This window comes from Pestalotiopsis fici, assembly GCF_000516985.1.
Source record: "Pestalotiopsis fici W106-1 unplaced genomic scaffold PFICI_Scf_3, whole genome shotgun sequence".
In the NCBI taxonomy this organism is placed as follows: Eukaryota; Fungi; Ascomycota; class Sordariomycetes; order Amphisphaeriales; family Sporocadaceae; genus Pestalotiopsis; species Pestalotiopsis fici.
In genome coordinates, this window is record NW_006917093.1 from 440,434 (window position 1) to 454,114 (window position 13,681).

A 13,681-nucleotide genomic window follows, 5' to 3' on the forward strand; every position below is an offset into this window, starting at 1 on the left:
CGCGTGATCAGGAGAAACAGCAAGTTTTAGATTGATTGTCCGCAGGTTAAAATAAAAAGACTGCAGACTGAATTTTGCCACCGCAAAGGTGGGAACCCGTTTTCGACGGAATTTTTTAAGAGAACTGGAATCGTGTCTTATTCAAGATTGAAATATGGATATGTCTTTGTTTTGGCTTGCCGGAAACCAATCTGGGCCATGGCTACGGGTTAAGTTGTAAATCGATCTCCGTGGTAGAGACGATGATTGGACACTCCAGGTCAATAGTCCGCTCGTTGGATTGGAAGGATGCGCCTTAAGTATATGCTTACGGTAGATGTATAGGGTGAGGCGGCTGCTGTTGTATGTGTCGATCCCTGTAAAATGTATACGAACCCGAGCTGTTAATGGGGCGTGAGAGTCACCATGTTCAGAGCTCAAGAAAGCAGTGGGTCTGGTGCTTCGCATGGGATACGATTTTCCTATCCCGTACGCTAAGGGGTCCTGTCGCACCGGGTTTGGTCAGCTGAATGCCGCCACTGCTGCTTGTCAGCTTTTCCACACCAATTGAACTTGGTGAAGCTGACTAAATGCCAAGTATATAATAAGGTTCTATTTCAGTCACACTGGGGCCAAACTCCGAATATGCCATATTATGAGACCTTGGCATTGGCAGCTGCCAGGCGGCGCAAGCACGCATTGAAGGGCGCGGTGGCAATTTGCAACCGCATTCCTTGTTCAATCTTCTACAGACATTATCATAAATGTACAAGTCTCATGATCCCACACTATACGTCGCAGACCGCTGCACTTTCGTTAGCCTCGTTAGAAAACTCGTGTACGAAACCTGGCGAAATTTCTCACTCGCACGCAAACGGTCCGCCATGGCTATAGCATTCTGTTTTATACTTTTCACGTCTGAATAGGCAAGCTGACGCTTGCAATCCGCATTTGTCTTATTACGCCGCTTTTCAGAGTGTTCTTCGAGTGATCCAAATGTTATGATTTAGTCTATCTATCCATCGATTGCTACTTCACATCGATCAATGGAATGTGATCTATGTTATTGCCTCGTCCTTGGGAGTCAACATGTGCAAAGCTCAAGAAAGCCGGGGATGCGCAGAAAGAAAAGTGTTGGTGGAAGCATGACGTTGGAACTCGTACCATGTTGCATTGGAGTTTTTCCCAGATCATCGGTTTATCAAACTGCCAGGTACAGGAGACAAAATAACCTCCAGTGTTAGGGCATCAACGTGGGTCGCCTTCCATCAGTAGTTCTATTGTGGTCCTCCGGATTATCAGAGAGAGACTTCAACCACGTCTTCTTGTCTCCTGATTGCCACAAAATGGGTAGAGAAAAAGAAGCATTGCTTTGATGAAAATTCACCACTCTGAGGCTAGTAACGGCCAACGAGGCGTATGCAATAAGTATGCTGCACCTTTACATACTTCTTTACCAAAACACTTGTGCTAACAACTATACTACCACCAGAGTTGGCTTGAATATGGGCTGTCAATTTACAAGATGCAAGTACCGCACGCACCTCGCTACGGCGGTTTCAGGGCGAAAGAGAGTGTAGCATATTGATTGCATAGTGAACGAAGATTCTCGTTCGAGTATTTGGTCACTGACAAGTGAGTCATGATCAAGCCTTCGGTCTCAGTCAGTCCGGGAATATCTCAATAATTATGCGGTCTGAAGCATTATACAAATGTTCTGTACTCTCCTGTGATATCCCACACAATATGACCTTCGAACCAAGTCTTGAGCACAATTGCATCAGTGAATTCCCCTTTACTGAGGTCACGATTGCGCTTTCTAGCTTCTCATTATACCACAAGTGGTGACCAGCGCCAAGCCTCCAATGAAATCATTTCCAAGCATATCGAAACCAAGGGACAAGGCATAATCTGACTCATTGACTAAGAAGTGCGCACAAGCTGTGTCGAAGTGATCTATTGGCGAGAAGCTAGATCAAGAGGCCGCTTTCCTCGCCATGCTTCTCGTCTGTCTGCAGTGGTTTACGGAGTTTGAGTTTGAGAACCTGCTTCCGAAGCACTCTGAATCGTCGCATAGCCCAAATTACTGCGCCAATGCTCATGGCCATCAGTAATAGAAGACTAAAGACCTCTGCATGGCCCTTGGTCTTGAGTGCTTGATGCGTTACCTCCAACTGATCGTGAGCAAGATCGGCAGTCGTCGAATTTGCTATTGATGCACTGTACCAGTTTTCCTTGGCGTCGCCGATGCACTCGCCAACTGTGACGGGCGTGAACCCCGCTTTCGTTATCCTTCCGAGTAAGTCCTCCACGTTCATGGCTGTCTGCACACGGTTATCGTGCATCAGGACCAGGAGGTTGTCCACCGCAGGCGTCAGGGTGTCCAGCTTCTCCTGCAGGCCTTCGGTCGTCAGATACGCGAGATCCCCGGCGTCATGCTTCCAGTCATTGGAGTCCCAGTCCCAAAATACCAAGCGGTAGCCCGCCCTTGTGAATATGTCAACGCACCCCGTCTCTACACTGCACTCGCCAAACGGCGGCCGAATGTACATCGGCCGTGTCCCATTCAGAAAGTCTGGTTGCGCGAAGAAGTCAGTAGCCTTCTTCACTGTAGCCATTCTCTCCGTGTCCGTGAGCGTGTCCAGGTTCTCGTGCCCCCAGGTGTGGATGCCGATCTGGTGGCCCTCAGCGAGCATCCTACGCACGACCGGCTGCCAGTACTCCGGCCTGGTGTTCACATTCACGTGTGGCCAGACGTTGAGAAAGAAGGTCGCCTTCGCGCCGTATCTCGCTAAAGAGTCCATCACGTAGTTGGTAAAGAACCATGGCCCGTCGTCGAAGGTCAGGGCTACTGTCCCGGGAACCTGCACCTCGTTTTAGTACACGTCTATAGCTGCCGTTGTTTTAATGCTCACTGTACATTTTCGAATATATAGCCCCAACTTCTCGAATTGTACGTCACTGTTGGCGTCCATTCTGATTGTCTGTCTTGGAGATGAGTTGGTTTGTCGGTCGTTGCGAGAATGGACAATGGCATCTATATTCCAGTCCCCAGGTGGGACTTAACTTGAATCCCCTGCCCTATGTCACTCATAGGCTCTTTCGAGCTAAATCCCGTCCAGGTTGGACCCCTTATCGGTGGGTAATATAGGACGGGGACGGCTCTCGCGGTTTCGACCTAGTTTATACTTTTACCGACTTCGTATCATCTCATATCCAACACGCTACCCTTGGCTTGCCTTGGCCTAGGTAGCAAGGGTGCGGTTCCATGTATCAGTAAATTATTGCCGCCATTTTCCGCTGCAATCTCCGCTATCATTACTCCACTGGGGTCATACATCACAAGGTGCACATGGGTACTGAGACCGTATTAGTCTCAATAGAATACTGTGAGAACGTGGCTGAGCTCCAGCACATATGCAGGATAACCTTTGCATTATCAAACCATATTCTGAAGTTGGTTAAAGATAATCTGTGTTATAGTGATGAGCTGAGCCAAGTCTCGTATTCAAGACAACGCTCACGGTTCTGTGGATTGTATAATGATTGCATGGAGGAGGCCTCCGTATGACCCAACTATTCGACCTATCTAGTGAGCCAATTCTGGCTCCTCAACGTCACCATACCTATTACCGTCGCCCAGCTAATGAAGAACGTCTGAAAGATCGCCGATAGACCTGCGTACTGTAATTTCCAAACGAGCTTTAATCGCCTATTATCAGAAGCCTCGACCTCCTGCCCTTCGGTCCCATCGTCCTCCGCTGACCTCATGTTGTTCCAGTCATCTTGTAATGCATCAGGAATGAAGAGCAGGCTGTTCCATAAGGCAAGCACTATCAAGCACCAAAAATCAGTTCTCACTATCCAAGGTTCCTTGGCAAAAGACAAGAAACGTAGAACCACAATTCCAATGTACGTGATACTCGACAAGCTTGTGCATATGAGGTTCAGTATGGGGTACAGATCTCCATGCCCACCAACGACCATCCTTTTCGCATCCTCCTCGCAAGGCTTGTTGGCCGACGTAGGTAACAGCATGGGACTTTTCCCCAAGTGACAGACGGCGTTCTTCAGTACGTGCCGAGCCTCTTGGTATGTCAGGTGTAGGAGGCCGAGGAGCAGATATGTGTAACTGCTGCGCTCCCAGCGGATGTACATCAAAAGAGCCTTGTAAGCCGTCTCCGGGGCTGTGGTGGAGACGATGGCGCTGCTCTGGTATACAGTCCGCCAGCCGTCCTGGAGCAGCTTCATGGCAAACTCGATGTCCTCGCCGTGGCGCAAAGGATGACCGAGGAACGTTTGGTTGTTCAACGTGGCAATGTGTGGCCTGATAGCTTCTCGCCGGAACGCCGAGTTCGCTCCTGGTAGAATGACGACAAAGCCAGACTTCGTCTGCGCGGAGCGGGGGATATTACCGCCGTACTGGAACAGAATCTCCAGCAGACGTGGGATCAAGAACCGGAAGCTGTGATGTCTCGGGTTCCCTGTATTCGCCACAGATAGATGGCCAGCCACGCCCCCGACTCTGGGGTCCAGGACGAGCGGAGTCACGAGGTTGCGGAGAGTATCTCGGGTCAAGGTACTATCCGAATCGAGCGTGACGAGAACCTCATGGTCTCCTTGACTGAATCCCGTGACCAAAGCCTGCCTCTTGCCGGCATTTTGCTCATGTTGTTTGATTGTACATTTCATTTGGATGTCGAGAGCGCTCTTAGAGGCTGCAACGATGTGATACCAGGTATCATCAGTTGACCCGTCGTCGACAACAATTAAGTGGATCTTCTGCTGAGGGTAGTTGGAGTGAATGACGCTGTTCATGGACTCTCTGATGAAGGCAGACTCATTGTAAGCCGGAATAACCACGTCGATGCGTGGCAGCCGGTCGTCGTCTGTGATACCAGCTTGGGGCTCGTAGGTGATCCATCGGAGGATCGTCCAAGTGTAGTTGAGCAAAAAGAGAAACGCGAGTGGGCGCAACAGCCTCTCCAGCAACGGTACCGGCCTCTGGCTATGAACATATTGCACGGTAGCAAAAGTGAGGACGGATCCGAATAAGACTATTCTACCCACGGTGGTCCGGAAGGCCATGATGAATGATGCGCTCAACACTGGATTTAACAAGGGGCCGGAGTGACTATGTACTTCAGAGTGTTTGAAAGCAACCGCCGAGACCCTGCCGGAAGTGAATGTTAAATACTTCTTGACGTGGACGAACGTATCTACAACCAACTGTCTAGACCTACCTCGTCGGGCAAGACAGTTTGCGAGTCGGCAACACCCATGGGACCAAGTAGGTCTAGGCCATCGCATTGCTGGGCATCACCGCTGGGTATCCACTCGCTAATTTACCAGGCCCACAACCCGAACTCTAATCTGTAACTCTATCTTTCTGCAGCAACGTCCCGTACCGGGCTAGGGCCCCTGTCACCAATCTTACGGCAACACGATCGGCAGGGATATGGACGAGCTTTCACGAGAGTTTAGAGCGGCAGTTAAGCTCGCACGTGGGCCACAAGGTATTTCGATGCCCTCTACTAAGTCAATTTCAAATCTGAGCCGTCTGACTTTTTTTGAAGCCTTTATTAACCCCATTCAAACTCTCCCCTAGGAATAAATCACAAAGTAACTACAGACACTGTTCTTTCACGATACTGGTTTCTGGACCCTGGTATCGGACAAGATGGTTATGTCACTGATTGCGAGGATCGCACCCTGTCTGGGCATTTTCTTCAGCCATGTATATGCGCACACTCTGATGCAACACCCTATTCCCTTCCCCAGTCAACTCATGGACAATGGCCCGATGGCAAAGGATGGATCGAACTGGCCATGTTCGGGCGAGACTGAATATGACTGGAGCGGCATCTCTAACATCTGGGAACGCGGGTCTCAGCAACATCTACAGTAAGGATCCCTAGATCTAACGTGCGTCTTAGCTGTACTCTACTGACAAGTCTTGCCAGAGCCATGGGAGGTGCATCACACGGCGGTGGCTCCTGCCAGATATCTGTTACCACGGATCTGAAGCCAACACGGCAGAGCAAGTTCAGAGTCATACACTCTATTGAAGGCGGATGTCCGATCCGGAACCTCACAGCAGTGAACTACGGGGATTCGCCGACGGTGCTGCTACCTAGTATCTATAACTTTACAGTGCCTCCCTGGCTGCCCATCGGGCCGGCAGTCATGGCCTGGACATGGTACGGAAGGTGGAGCGTGCCCGAGATGTTCATGAATTGTGCGCCAGTCATGATCATGGGGTACGATCAGGGTGTCGATATTCCCGACGCCATTTTGGAAGACCAGTATAACAAAGCCCCTCTGGTCTTCGAGGCCAATAATGGCAACGGCTGCTGGACTCGAAACAAGGGAAGCTGCGTCAAGTTTCCCAACCCTGGAAATTCCGTCGAGAGGAACATGGAATGCCCGTTTGACGAGTTGACCCAGTTTACGGGCACGTGCTCGCCAGATGTCACGCTGGCCTCCCAGAGTCGGTACAGCCTAAGCTACATGTTGCTATGCGTCATGGTCATTGCCATATTGGGTTACGGCATAGTCTTTGGGGTCCAAAAATTGGCGCGGAGGATGCACAGGGCAGATGGTTGGTCGTTGGTGAGCATCGGGAAAGAAAATCATCAACGGCAACGGAATCCAGCAGTGTAGTATATAATTATGTACATGAGAATCGATCAAAGACATATGAATAGCAAAAGTCTACCAGGTTGGACAGATCTAGGAGGAAAGACTTATCAAGAAATTTATAAAGACTAATAGATTGTAACGTACCCAGATAATTCTACACTTCTTGAGTGGCGTCTTATTCCCACCTAAATGCTTTTGAATTGTTCATACCTCCTGTCTTATTTAGCAGTCGTCAACCCTTGCCAGCTTGAGCATCGGGCTCGAGCTAATTTAATTTGCCCGTTAAGCGTTTGAGAGTCTACCTTAGGATACCTTGAATCGTATGCATACCATGTCGCTTGCCCTGTATAGTGATTCTATAAAACGACCAGAATCCAAAGATGCTTCAAATATTTGGAGCATACCGTACAAGCGCTGGCAAACATGCAAACGCCTATGAAGATGATAATCCAGTGATAATTTGACGATGATGAAACATCGGAAGACTTTGCATTGGAAACTAAAAGTCCTCCAATGGGTCCGGCTAGCACATTTCCGATACCTTTACCGAAGTTAAGCAACGTGAAGACAATTGGTCCTGCTGTCACGTCTCCCGTTATAGTCGTGCTCATTCTCGCCCAGATGGCAGTGAATCCGGCGCCGAAGAACCCGTATATAATAGCAAAGGCGATTAAAAGTGGGAGCGACGTGGCCAGTCTCCACATGCAAAGACAAGCAAGCGCTGCCACTACAGTTGATAAACAAGCCAGAACGTCAAGCGGTACCTTGCGGTCAGAAAGGAGGCCGAAAATAAACTGGCCACCGACTTGAGAGACGCTCATTAGTGCCAAGATGAGTGCGCCAGTCTTGCTGCCAAGATCTAGGGCGGAGGCATAAGAAGGCAGGTACAAAGCCGGGAAAAAGTACCCGAATCCCTGTAAAAGGTTTGAAGTCGAATATAGCCAGAATACTGGGTTCTGGAGAAATTCCCAGTTGATTTTGGGAATACTTGATCGCTCTGGAGGCGGCAAACGGCCCTTGAGGAAGGGTATTAGAGGACCCGTCAGTAATGCCAAAGCCAGTGCTACTGCGCGAAGCGTTGTTTTATAGCCGTATCTGGCTAATAATGCTTGGAGGACGAACGGCATAAAGGCGCCGGACACGCCCGAGGCACCGCACAGCACACCATAAGCCATGCCTCGTCGTGCGATCCAATACTCATTGACCATACTGAGGATGGGGTAATAGAAGATAAGGAAGCCAAGACCATAAGCAACTCCTTGTGTAAGGATAAGCATTTCCAAGGTGGATGCGAAAGATCCAAGAGCAAGCCCAATAAGACAGATTGGCCCTTCAAGAAGTTAGATCGAGCGTTCAAACATTTTAACATCATGCTATGGGACATACATCCAATCCAAATCATTTGACGGCGCCATCTTTGATAGCGCTGAATGAAAGGCATAATAAACGGTGCTCCGAGATAGCCGAAGCCTGATGCAACAGTCCCGACGACTGAAATATAGCGGTTACTGGCAAATTCTGGAAGTGTGGAGTAATAATTTTGAAAGACTCCGAACGAGAGGGGAAAACCTATGAATACCATTTTTCATTAGTGCTGTCTTGACTGGATCCAAATACTTTAGGTAGAGAAATTCACCCCATAATAATGTCTCAAACACAAATGCAGCGCCGAGCAGCCTCCATGCCGCTGGTCCTCGGTCAACAGGTGCGAGCTCTCGTCCCGGCCACCTCCCATTTGCTGAGTCATCCTCCATATATTGAAGTTGCTGCGTCATTCTACGGCTATCAGGGCCTAGATCCAGTATAGCAGACTGAGGTTGCACAGCGATCACTAATTCAGTACCACTCATTATGACCAAATTCGTTGGAAAACCAAGACTTTGGGGAGAATGGCCTTAAATGTAGGGGTGAAGGATGGTAGCTGTTATGCTACCTTACAATTAGCAGGTAACCAAGTGGAAGGAGGAAGAAAGAAAAGAAATTTAGTTCCTAGCTGCGGCGGCAAATACCGCTACCTTTTGGTCTGGGCGGGACTAGCGCACAAGGCTGCCCTGTGCCGAGGCTTAAACGGGGAACATCATTTACATTGCTCGTGTCGGCTCGGCTCATGCCGGTTTTTATCGGCGAAATCACAAGTCGTGCCAAGCATGCTTTATATATATTTACACTGACGATGATAAAGAATCAAAATTACAATTGTCTATTATTCAATTTGCCCGATTTCATTTGTTCCACAATGCAAACTTCTGGTAGTCTCTTTTGTTGTGATACACAGTCCTATCCACGGTTGCATAATACATGGCACCGGCTACAGTGCTGGGGTCGACAGCCATGCGAGGGAGCTCGACAAAGAAGGAGCCCACTACCGTACAAATCATTGCTGCCATGACAGCACCGGCAGACCACAGACATATCTCGTGGGTCTTGTACGTCTCTACCATCCTAAAAGGTACGTTGACCAAGAGTGTCGGCAAAGCTTGCGCCAGTATCGCGACAAGAGACACAATGCCGAGGTATGCATCAGGATGGCTGCCCGAGATAGCACGATACAAGCCGCTGAATGGATTTGTCGGTAGAGTCAGTTCAAGAGTCTTTTGTGCTAGTGCTGGGGGTAGTTCCCTCGAAGCTATTTTATACGGGCTTAGCCAAGCGATACCTATTGGTCATGGTTAGCATGAACCTCGAAGACGGCGATATATACGACTTGCCTTGGAAGAATGATGCCCATATTAGAGTCAATGCTATGCCAATACCTGAAAAAAGGAACCGAACGCCAATGCTCTCACTGTTCATGAAATTTTCAAAACCGTTGGCGGGCCTTTCTGGCTCGTACGCTACAACTAAGCAGAAAACTCCAGTAATAAATAGCAGTATGAGAATTCTGCCCTGTGGCGTAAGAACGAAGGATGGTGCACCTCGGGCTTTACTGGATTGAACCTTGGTTTCGCTCAGGCTTTTTTGAAGAACAAGATTCTTCCTCTCATCCTTGCCTTGATTTTGACGTTTGTCGAATATCGCGACTTTACAACCACTGGTAGCCTTTGTCTGAGATTCTATTATGTACAGCCAGGGGTCCAAGACCTGGAGTAGATCTTTTCGCTTAAGCGGCTTTGCATTTGCACACAACTTTGACAACACCAACGATTGGATCTTTGGATCCGACGAGAAGCTGGACATGAATGCCAAGTTCCATGGTTTTCCGGGAATACCAGTGTGGTAATTTCGGAGGTGGTACCATACCGATATGATAAGAATACCCATGACTAACAAAAGAGCAATTGTGATATAGGCGGGCACGGTGCTGGCGCCCAAGGTCATGGCGCAGTTGTATGCATTTCCTTGGCCAGATTGACAACCATCACCACGATGAAGGACCATATGGACAGCTTCAGCACTTATCGGGATCAGAATGGCACTAAAAGTGATCAATGCTCCAGTTAAGCGAGTGATCTTGTCGCTGGCGCGAAAGTAACTCGATAACCCAGTCGTCGGCAGCAACAATGATCTTGATGCCTCGGTGCCATCCTTTGAGAGAAGATTGTGGAAGGGTCGATAAAGCTTGATATTAAAGTCCATTATGCGCAACGGTATCGCGAGAAATGTAGTTAACAAGGTAGGCAAAAAGAGGCCGACAAAGTACTGGCCCTCGGTCACAACGTAGACTTGTAGCATTGGTGTCCCTGAGCTGGCGTTGGTATCAGTCGGCGAACCGCTATAACCTGGGTCGGAATTTAACGGAGGTGTAGTGGGTGAGCTCGAACTGCTGGGACTAACGGATGAGCTCGCGGGGAAATCTGTAATCAAGGTGAGGGCAGACCTTGTTTGAGATCCTTGGCTACCCGTTAAAGTCCCCGATAAAGTCCCCATCAAAATATCAGCCACGTACACCAATTGTGTCGTCAGCGTGCCATCGCTATTTGTGAATGCCGTAGTATAGGTAGAGCGCACTAGTGCGTCAATCACGTTTGTGCTTAGTCCTTGCGATGCGTCAACGATAGTTGTCAAAGAACCATCGAATACAGCAGTCAAGACTCCACCAGTCATGGTTGCTGTCAAGCCATCGATAACTGTTGTCTGGACGACATCAGTCATGCTTGCAAGTGAACCGCTGTTTATAGTGGTCCGGACACTATCTGTTATGATGGTTGGGGAGCCATTGATCATCGTGGTTCGAATGACACCAGTTGTAGTAGCCATAGAGCCATCAATGCTGACCTCGCTTGTGCCCACGTCTCCAGACGGCAATATTTGAAGTGCGCCATTAGATTCTGTCGCTGCTAGTACAGAGTTGCGAGTTGTTTCTTCTCCTCCATTTGTAGATTGTTTGCTTGTCTGGGGATCTTTCGTCTCGCTCTTGGACTGTGACGTAATTCGAGTAGTCGAAATTTCAGTTGTCGGTGGTACCGCTGCAGTCCGCGTTGCCGTTGCACCAGATAGAACTTGAGCTGTAGAAGCCACATTTGTTGGCGCTCGAGTACTTGGCATTACTGTTATCGTATTGCTTCCAATGTTGATATAGCCACCAGAATCACCCGTACATCCTGGGCAGACCCATCTCCATGAGAGTGTAACTTGAACACATTCGTAAGCACCAGTATATGAAGGAACAAAAGCAGTTGTGTCTTGTGTGGTCGATTCTTTGCTCTTGCCAACGTAGACCGTTGTAGTACATTCTACGTCGCGTCTCATGAGATCGCTGCCCACAGATTCTTCGGGATTAACGGAATATCTGGCATAGACGTAGTTTTCTGATTGTTTGTAGTCACCCACAACCGCCAGTCCTCGGTTTTTGACAGAATTTTTATTCGTTGGTTCAACTTCAATGAAGGGGGCAAATGTTGTCCTCTCATTTGGAAGGGTCCCCACAGCCACAGCTGTTAGACAGAGTAGTGTGATGATTGCGATGAAAACCACTCCTTGGTACCAGTCGCGCAAGGGGCTCGGCCTGTAATTGAAAGATTGGTGCGACACAGGTTCGTTACTGGAAAATGGTGGTTTATGACCAATACGAAGCAGGCTCTCGGCGGATGGGTTTGTCGAGTCATTTCGTTCCGCCAGCCTCTCTAGGATGTTGCTGCCGTCTCCTTTGCCGAAGGTGCCTATTTGTGCGTCCACAAATCCACTGCGACTCGATTCGATCCAGATCCGATTGACTTGCCATTCTTTCACTCCATGTAAGTGACTGTCGGAGTTGGACCTAGTACAGCTCTCGAAACTTTTCGTCCTGGAAATGTCTAAAGAGCGCGACATTCTGTAGGCATCGATGATGAAACGGGATCACCGTAAATGAACTGAACAGCAGAAAATATGATCACTACATTTCTGCGCTGGCGAATCCATGCACCTCGGATCGGGTCGCACATGATAAATAGCGCTGCAGGATTCCTACCAAGACGACATTTTACCTTATTGTGTGCGCCAATCTTTTTTTTTTCCCTGCAAGGGGAAAAACAACTTCAGCCTCCAGCTCATACACAGGGCAGCAGCATGACTTGGGGGCCAAATGCACGTAATATTGCCAAGAACAGTACAGGGACTAAGCTCATTGGCCCTAAAGCTCATCTTCATAACGGCATAATCTCCTATCAATGCAGGGCGTCAGCCGCAACCGAAAAAAAAAAAGGGGGTAACCGGCATGGATTGGATGTCATCTTTCGGCAATGTGACACAAACTTTTAAATTTAGCCTCTTCAGCGTGCCATTTGTCTTCATTTCCTTTGCTAATTTGCAACAAACGCGTTACGTTTGTGGCTCACCTAACAGCGAGAGCAAGGCATCTGCATAGCTGCGGGGCACTCCCATGTGCAGTGTGTATGTACCTATGTGTTGATCAAGTGGTGTAATCCCCAGGAGTCCCTGTATATTTATTTGAACGCCATGGTGCTGGTCGGTGTGCTCAACCACACTCCGGGGTATGGGTTCCTTTATCCAATCTAAAGATAATAAATCGCACAAAATAGGCTTTTCAACAACTGATGATGTGACGTTGCCAAAGCCACGTTAATCATGGAAAGTTATGTCATGAATTGATTAAACGCAGACGCAACAGCATTAGTGATTTCATTTGTAAGCACTCGAATTACCTCTAAGTGTTAAGGAACCCCATCACATCATGATGACCTCCAATTGTTGCCAAATCCAATGCAGTCTTCTCCTCCCCAAAAGGAAATGTTTCCAGTTTCGCCTCCTTGATTCTAGGAGCTATCTCCCTAGGCCCGGATTTTATCTTTCCCAAGTCAAATTCAATAACTTCAAGATCCGATAGCGCCTTTGCCTTCGTTTCTTGAACTTTGCCGAGACGCCTTAGAAACCTGCTAAACCTCCCAGGTTTAGCTTCACCTATCTTCTTTTTGTTCAACCTCCCTTCCAACCACCGATCGAGTCTCTCTTGATTCCCAGCTTCAACCGCTTCAGCCTCCCTATCAATGACAACTAATAAGCGATAGGGTGTAAGCACCTCTGCGTCAAATCCAGCGCTACGCAACACCTTAACGCACTCTAGATATCCATTGGCGGCCGCTATATGCAACGGGCTGATGTTGCCATGTGACTGATGAGTATCAAGCGACACCCCGCATCCCAAGAGGGTTTGAAGGGTATCTGAGCCATTATGCATAGCCGCATAGAAACATGGGCTTACTAGTATCGGCGGGGCGTTCCTCAAAGGTGAGTCTACAACGATATGAACATTAGGATCTGCCCCCCGCGATAACAGGACCTTAACGAGCCCAGCTGGGTTAAACGGCGCCCTGCAAGCTGCATGTAGAGCACTGACACCGTGAACATCTCGAGCATTAGCGTCGGCACCCCAATCCAGGAGTAGAGATAAAGCTCTAAAAGACCCGGACGCTGCTGCATGCCACAGGGGAGTCCGACCCTTCCTGTCGATATAGTCGAGACCATCGTGATCATTCCCTGGGAGCTGAAATATTATTGCCTGCAAACCCTCGATATTGTCCACGGCCGCTGCACGATGAAGAGAAGTTTCGCCCCATGGGTTTCGCGTATAATCAATCCAAGGCGAGCTGCAATTGGGGTAAGCAATTGATACCGCCTTTTT

The 13,681-nt window shown here is 48.7% G+C and overlaps 4 protein-coding genes across 4 annotated transcripts; 1 reads left to right on the forward strand and 3 right to left on the reverse strand.

Moving 5' to 3' along the window:
* Positions 1-1,949: 1,949 nt before the first annotated feature.
* PFICI_04341 (uncharacterized protein) lies at positions 1,950-5,067 on the reverse strand (the record flags this gene model as incomplete). The annotated part of the gene is made up of 2 exons (XM_007832922.1): positions 1,950-2,843; positions 3,613-5,067. 2 exons carry the CDS (start codon positions 5,065-5,067, stop codon positions 1,950-1,952), a joined length of 2,349 nt encoding a protein of 782 aa, XP_007831113.1.
* Positions 5,068-5,659: 592 nt separating this feature from the next.
* Positions 5,660-6,642, forward strand: PFICI_04342 (uncharacterized protein; the record flags this gene model as incomplete). Its single annotated transcript, XM_007832923.1, has 2 exons — positions 5,660-5,883; positions 5,943-6,642. The coding sequence occupies 2 exons, from the start codon at positions 5,660-5,662 to the stop codon at positions 6,640-6,642; spliced, it is 924 nt and encodes a 307-aa protein (XP_007831114.1).
* A 335-nt stretch (positions 6,643-6,977) lies between these two features.
* On the reverse strand, positions 6,978-8,471 carry PFICI_04343 (uncharacterized protein; the record flags this gene model as incomplete). Its single annotated transcript, XM_007832924.1, has 3 exons — positions 6,978-7,951; positions 8,008-8,139; positions 8,201-8,471. The coding sequence occupies 3 exons, from the start codon at positions 8,469-8,471 to the stop codon at positions 6,978-6,980; spliced, it is 1,377 nt and encodes a 458-aa protein (XP_007831115.1).
* A 372-nt stretch (positions 8,472-8,843) lies between these two features.
* PFICI_04344 (uncharacterized protein) lies at positions 8,844-11,871 on the reverse strand (the record flags this gene model as incomplete). The annotated part of the gene is made up of 2 exons (XM_007832925.1): positions 8,844-9,277; positions 9,408-11,871. The coding sequence occupies 2 exons, from the start codon at positions 11,869-11,871 to the stop codon at positions 8,844-8,846; spliced, it is 2,898 nt and encodes a 965-aa protein (XP_007831116.1).
* Positions 11,872-13,681: the final 1,810 nt, after the last annotated feature.